We start from the raw sequence: 7,164 nt of genomic DNA, 5'->3' as shown, positions 1-7,164 counted from the left end.
CGGATGGAGCAACCGCGCCCTCTCTCATCTGCGCCCACTCAGGGCACGGAGGACAGGCGGGCCCGCGTGGCTGGCTCCACACACCAGCCCCGGTCTGGTCTGGGCCACGAGCGCACGACTGGGAACTGGCCCATCCAGGACACTGGGTCAGATTCTCCTGGTGGCCCGCCGCACTACAAGGCAGACAACTCCCCAGCTGCCTGGGGGCACGGCACGGGTCCAGAACACGCTCGTGCCAGCGTCAGAGGGCACATCGAGGACTTGTCCTCAGGCAGCGGCCACGCCTCCTGGACGCTGTCCCGGGAGCTCGGAGACCAGCCAACGCCAAGAGGAAGGCAAGGACGTCTCAGGAGAGGCAGAGGCACAGAGCACCACCCTCGCGGAGCCCAGCGTGCCCGCGCCTAAGTCCGCTGCGCACACTGGGCCACCAGGGGCAGTGGGGCACTCCACGCCGGGTCCCATGAGGCTTCTGCACTCGCAGCCTCCGTGGCCACGCCAGGCATGCGGGCTGGGAGTGCTGCACCAGACCCCCGGGGTGAGTCATGGCGGGAGCAGACGTGGGGGGCGGGGAAGCCTACGCCCCTCCCGCACGGGTTAGCAGACCACCACGCAGAGAAACGGACAACCTGCGGACAGGCCCAGGCAGCGTGCAGCCAACCAGAGCACCCGGGAGGACACACGGCCCCGTCTCGGAGCGCCTGACTCGCACCGCGGCCCCTCTCTCCCCAGGGAGCACATCCTTCCCGGGCAGAGCCCCGAGGACGTCCCCGCAGCTCCAGAGCACAGGCCAGCGTTTCGGGACAAGGAATCGCATGGCGACACCTTCCCGGTCCCGGAGGCAATAGGAAAGCCCGTTCTCGCTCAAGGAGCCCCGGCAACCCAGCGGGCTCCCAGGGGCAGAGGACACAAGGCACACGGGCCCCTACCGTGGTCGTGGTCGTGGTCGTGGTCAGCCTCCTCGGTGCTGGGAGTCATGGTTGGGAGCGGCACGTCCGGAACAGGTTCCCGGGTGCCGGGCTCGGCGTCTGCGGAAGAAGAGACATCACGCACTTGGCCTGAGTGAGGGTCTTTGCCGGCAACACACCTGCCTCCGCCTAGGAAACCAGGCTGAGCAATCCTCTGGGCCCTCCAGGATGGCAACTGAGCACCATGTCCGGCACGGGCTCAGTCCAGCCATGGCCCGCTGGACGGTTCTCTTCCCAGGGAAACTAGCGGGATTGGGGGTGGGTTTGGGCCTGTGTCAGGGTCGAGTAGTTGGGTCGCTCATGGTTTGATTTCACCCCTCTCTCCATTTTGTTTGGCCACCTGTACAGTGTCTAAAGGGCTCAAGCCATGTGGAGACCCTCATGCACCAGTGGTGTATGTACGCTCTGGGTGTAATGGGAAGTACAATTTGTAATCTCAGTTAACCTGACTAGCATTCTGGCACTCTTTTCCCAGGAGACACGTCCTTCCTGGGCACATATCCAAGGTTCCTTCACAGCTTGAGAGCAGAGCCACTTATTTCTTGAGAAGGAATCACTTTGCAACAAATCGGAACGTTAAAGAGCATGTGAAGTGAAAGGATGCAGGAACTTGCAAGTGCCACCTTGGTGTTCCAGTGGGAGCAAAGAACCTTATTTCACCCAGACCACAGTCCCCTCTAAGGGGCTACGTGAGTATACCTCTAGGAATTCTCTGGTCCCTGCAGGACACTACTGCCAACCCCAGTTCTCATGAACCATGTTCAGCACATGCTTAGTCATGTCACTCCCTCGTTGACGCTCCCGCCATGTGGGAGAAATTCTTATGCAGCTGCACAATCTCCTCTGTGCTCACTCACAGGGCAGAAGGCAAGCGTGGCCGCACCGCTGTTTGGTCCGGTCTTTTTCCCTAGTGGAGGATTGGGGCCTGTCCCATTCAGGGCACTCTTTGAGGCTCATGTTGGGTTCATGTACTCCATGTCAGACAAATCTCAAAGTGTTCAGGCATGCTTTAAGAACACACTCATTCCAGCAGCAGAGATCAAATCCATGACTTCACGTCAGGCAACAGCCATGCTTCGTGGACACGTTTCCCGGGGTTCTGAGACCAGCCGAAGCAAAAAAAAAAAAATGATTGTCATGTTGGGTTTCAAACTCCATAGAAAACAAATATAAATGTCTTAGGCAGGATTGGGGAACCCACTCGTTCCATGTTTCAATTAGTGCATCTCTTTTCAGGCGGTAACACTGTAAGTCACAGATGTAATGAAATTTCTTTTAACTATCATTTGTCTATTTGTTGTGCTAGGGAGCCAACAAAGTACAATATGATGCCCAGTTCACTTTCTTAGTAGGGATCCTGGTGACAGTCTCTGTGAATTAATCTTTTCCCTCCTTCACTGCAACTGAAAACCTCAAGTGCCATTAGCCTTGCCCTCATATAATTGGTAAATTCAGTATTTGGTGGATGGCTCCAAGCATTTAGGGATGAAAGGTGAAAATGCAAAACCACCATGCCATCTCTCTAATTCAGTATCTGTTGTCAGAGAAAAGCAGCATGTCTGGGCATAGAAATGTTTCTTCATTTCTCCTCTTTATGAATTAGTTTTTATTGAAAAGAGTTCATGGTTTAGCCAAATGCAGGGTTAGCACTTGGATTTTTGCTTTGTGTTGGAGTGAAGCTGCTCTAGGAGTCTAGGCTCTCAGCGTTCATCAACGTTCATCAATGGTAACTGTGTCTATGAGTGTTGCAGTGGTATAGTCTGCTGCAGTTCATAAGGATAGAAGTTGGGCTTGAGCTGAATATGGGTTTCTTTATCTGTATATCTTTGGTGCACCGAGAGTTCAATTTCAGTCTTGCCAGAGAGTGTGACAGCCAGGACCTTGTTCTTGGTGCTGAGAGAGACAAAGTTGACCTCCCCCTTGTCCTACTGGCAAGCCTTGATGATTCCAGTGATTATGGAACCAATTCCTGTGACTCTATACAGATGGGCCCTTCCTCAGCTCATTTCTGTGCTAAGAATTGCCCTTCCCCTTTCAGAAAAGTAAGAGGATAGGCATAGATGAAATGAAAAGATCCAGTAATTAGGGAAATGGCCAGTATCCCGGTGAGAGCCAAGGAAAATGTGCCACTTTGCTAACCCACTGTCTTGGCATAGAGACAACAAGGGTGACTCACTCTCTAGGCATTTTATCCCTCCTGCACAGCAAAAGACGACTTCAATCCAAGTTAGGAAAGTTGCTCAACCATTTCGGCAAGTTAGTTCTTGAGGAGGTTTCAAGGAATTTTAGGAAAGATGGGATAAAATCCTCAAAAACCCTGACAACTGTTATTTTCAGTAACTCAGAAGACAGAGGACAAATGACATAGGTGGGCTCATTCCATGCTTAGTCTTGGTCTCCTTGCCCAGTGAAGGAAGTGTTTATGCCAGTCACACTCCCAGACACTGGGTCCAATTCTCAGGTAGATTTTATTTAATCCATTGAAGAAAAATCTACAGTTGTCTTGGGATAACTTTGGAAAACAGACCCTATGAGAGGTCAAGGCAACGATTTAACACCCCAGCATCAGGCAATCATCATGGAGATTTCCTTGAGGTTTCTGAGACCTCGTGAAGGAAAGGAGAGGGAAATACATATCATGAGTACAAGATGCAAAGACGGAATTCTTTTGGAGCTAAACAAAAGATTTTCTAAATTCATTGCAGATATATTATTTTTATTTGAGTAGCACTAGTCTACCAAACTTTGGAGTTACGATTTGAGGTAGCAAACGTGTGAGGATACAGAAAATGAAAGTCTCGGCAAATTGAGTGCTGATTTGGTGTACGATTGTGAAGCAGTCATGATTCCAGCAGAAGCAAATGGTTGTCTCAGTGTTTGTGCCTCATCAGCAATTTTCTTTCAAGGGAATCTGCCCTTCCAAGGCAGAAACTGAAGATGTCAAGCTAGTTAGGAAACACACATTCAAACATTTGTGAAAAAGAAGCTCTTAATGTCACATTAAAAGATGGGCAGAGAACATAAAATGAAATCCTAAGTAATTCTGCTAACTGAACACATCCAGTGTTCAGAATGCAGAGGTCAAAAGACAGATGTGGGCCCTGGCCAGCTCGGGCTTGGCATTATTTGCCAGTAGACGATTTTGTTCAGTCACCACATCTTACACTGTGCCACACTCCAAGTGAAGTGTGAACTTTCATGTTGAAGGAAAAACAAAACCTATCATAGTACATTTTCCAACAGCAGACCCTTCTCAACATCAGATAACTGGTAATGAAGTTATTCTGAATCCAAATACGATACAAGCACATGAAAGGAGATACATGCAAACATGCATTATGGGAAAATGCTGTGTGAACTTCCTTTTGCTCAAGAAAAAAAGATTCCTATTCTAAATTCTCTTACATGTTTCCTGTTTGTCCTTGGATATCATTTTGAACTGTAATTTTCCTTCCAGAAAATATAAGCACAAGAAAAATAAAGGCAAACGGCATAGTCAGTGTTCCCGTGGAAGCCAAGTCAAGAAAAATATGAAGTCAAAACCATTGCCTTAGTTTGGTAGTCACACTGGTCATTCTCTAGCAAGAGAGTTATTAATGGAGGAGTTCAATTCCAGTTAGGAAAATTATACATTTTGGCAAGTTGGTTTGTAGCAGGCGTTCAAGGCAGTGCAAGGAAGATTCAAGTACATGCTTAGGAACCACACCAATTGTTCTCTTCAGTAACTCAGAAGACAAGGTTCAGAAGGCACGCACAGGCCAATCTGAAACTCGGGCCTAGCCTTTTTGCCAAGTGGAGGGTTTGGGTCAGTCACATTCTTTGACATTGGATCCGATTCTCATGTTGGTTTTATTGATTCCACTGTGGAAAAATCTAAAGCTGTCTTAGAATATGTTCAGAAAACAGACTCATCTCAGTGTAAGGTACAAGTAAAATCAACTCTGAAATCTCAACTTCATGTACTCATAAAGGGGATTTTCCTGAGGTTTCAGAGACCTCATGAAGAAAAGAAAAAGAAAACGTACTGGGGGCAGCCAAAATAGCTCAGTTGGGAGAGTGTTAGACTGAAGAAAAGGAAAATAGATACGATGAGAACCCACTGCACAAATTGAATCATTTTTTAGAATTGTTACTAATATAAAGAGAACAGATTTCGTGTATTTCACAGCTACAGTTCTAAGAAGAGAATCATAATTCCCCCCTCCCCCTCTCACTCTCTCAACCCCCTCTTTTCTTCCCTACTTTTCCTTTAAGTTTTACAAAGAAAAGCTTTCAGTCCACTCTATAGTCACAGGCTTAATTTATCACTAACCATATATTCAACAAGTAACAAAGTCGGAAGACTACAGTTCCACACAAGTATACACAAGGCCTAAGAAGAGCAATCATATCACAAAGTATCCATTTTATTCCTAAGTATTTTTTGTATTCTACATCACCTGCCACATAGCAGAGAAAATAAATATATTTGTCTTTTAGGGACTGGCTTGTATCATTAGGCTTAATGGTCCCCACTTGTATCCATTTCTATACAAAAGACAGGATTTCATTCTTTTCTTTTTATGGCTGAGGAGTATTCCACAGTGTGTATATACCACATTTTCTTAATTCCATTATCAGTTGATGGATATCTGGGTTGACTCCACATCTTAGTTGTTGTGAATTCAGCTGCAATAAACATGGGGGTACAGATGACACTTCACATGCTGATTTCATTTTCTTTGGGTTCATTCCCAGGAGTGGAATGGATCAGTCATATGGTAGATCTATTTTCAGATTTCTGAGGAATCTCCATACTGTCTTCCATAATGGTTCTACTAGTTTACATTCCCACAAGCAGTGGGTTAGGGTACCTTTTCCCCACATCATCACCAGCATTGATTGCTTTTTGATTTTTGGATGATAGCCATCTAACTGGGCTGAAGTGAAAAATCATTGTGGCTTTGATTTGCATCTCCCTGCAGACTAGTGATCCTGAGCATCTGTTCACCTGTCTATTGGCCATTTCAATATTTTGAGCAGGAAAATTCCTTTCTAAATTCATTTCAGGTGTTTTATTTTTATTTAAATTCCACTTATATACAAAACATGAGAATTACTTTAAGAGGCGCAAAAAGGATAAGGACAGAAATACTGAAAATCTATCTTGAAAATCAATGATTGAATTTTGCAACTGTGAGACAGTTACAGAATAACTGGATTCAAAACGTTTGTCTTAGGGTAGGTGCCTCGTGGGCAATTTTCTACCAAGGAATTCTATCCTTCCAGGAAAGAAACTGAAGATTTCAAGCACATCGATAACAAGGCGCAAACCTTTTATAAACTATCCTTTGGCGTTAGGTGAAAGGAATTTTAGGGACATTTAAAGGAAGCACGCTCTTGGTACTCTTCAGTAACTCAGATTGCGAGGACAGAAGACGCAGGTGGTCCCTTTACAAGCTCAAGCTTGACTTCTTTTTCCTTTGGAAAGTTCTGGCCAGACACCATACCTTTAATGGGTTCAGACTCCGGTGACAGTGTCATCTTTTCCATTGACGAGAAAACAAAAGTAGTGTTAGTCTATTTTCAGTCACTTTTCAGTATCTGATTGCAGGAGAAGAATTTGTTTGGAATGTAAATATCATTTGCTCCCAATGTGGGTTTCTTTAAGTTCTGAGACATCATCAAACTAAGTATATCAAAGTATGTCTCTGAGAAAATGATGCCCAAGTTGAATACTCATTGTGAATCAAACCAATTCTTGTTTTGAATTGAAAGTTTGAGGTTTAATCCTTGAAATCATTTAAATGAAGAATCTTGTACTTTGGAAAAGGACCCATTAGTTTTCCACAGGGAGCCAAGGATAGAATAACATCATTGACTCATATTGGAGATTGTCTTGCAGTTTCTGAGACATCATGAAGACAAGTTTATGAAAGAACAATTAATGAAAAAATGATTTATAGATGTACTACTTTCTTGAGCAAAACAAATCCCCATCTTTCATTTATTCTAAGGTTTTTATTTTTAACTTTGAGTACTATTTATGTACACAACATACAAAGGTGACACGTTGGTACATGAAGGCACCAAATTTGGAACACTGGCAAGAAGCCTCTATGACATGAGGTCTTTTCTGTTCATCCCTAACACTATTCCCTTTCAAAGGGTTTCAAAGAGCACTGGGACTTGGGATGTGTCAGCTACCACAGAGTACCAA

At 45.4% G+C, this 7,164-nt stretch overlaps 1 protein-coding gene across 20 annotated transcripts in view; it reads right to left on the bottom strand.

Annotated features, from left to right (window-relative positions):
• Positions 1–846: 846 nt before the first annotated feature.
• The window catches only part of LOC138843593 (rho GTPase-activating protein 20), a 51,568-nt gene continuing 45,250 nt past the window's right edge, over positions 847–7,164 (bottom strand). For 12 of the 20 annotated variants that reach the window (XM_089302107.1, XM_089302108.1, XM_089302106.1 and 9 more), the window contains one exon: positions 847–1,025. In XM_089302107.1, the coding sequence (XP_089158233.1) occupies positions 862–1,025 (164 nt within the window). In that variant the 3' untranslated portion in view covers positions 847–861. The other 8 variants (XR_016211681.1, XM_089302109.1, XR_016211679.1 and 5 more) reach the window with 5 other exon arrangements.

This window comes from Oryctolagus cuniculus, chromosome 8 (assembly GCF_051225735.1).
Source record: "Oryctolagus cuniculus isolate XC-2025 breed Fujian yellow rabbit chromosome 8, ASM5122573v1, whole genome shotgun sequence".
Lineage (NCBI taxonomy): Eukaryota > Metazoa > Chordata > Mammalia > Lagomorpha > Leporidae > Oryctolagus > Oryctolagus cuniculus.
Note: the sequence above shows the minus strand (reverse complement) of the source record. Positions and strands in the feature narration are given on the sequence as shown.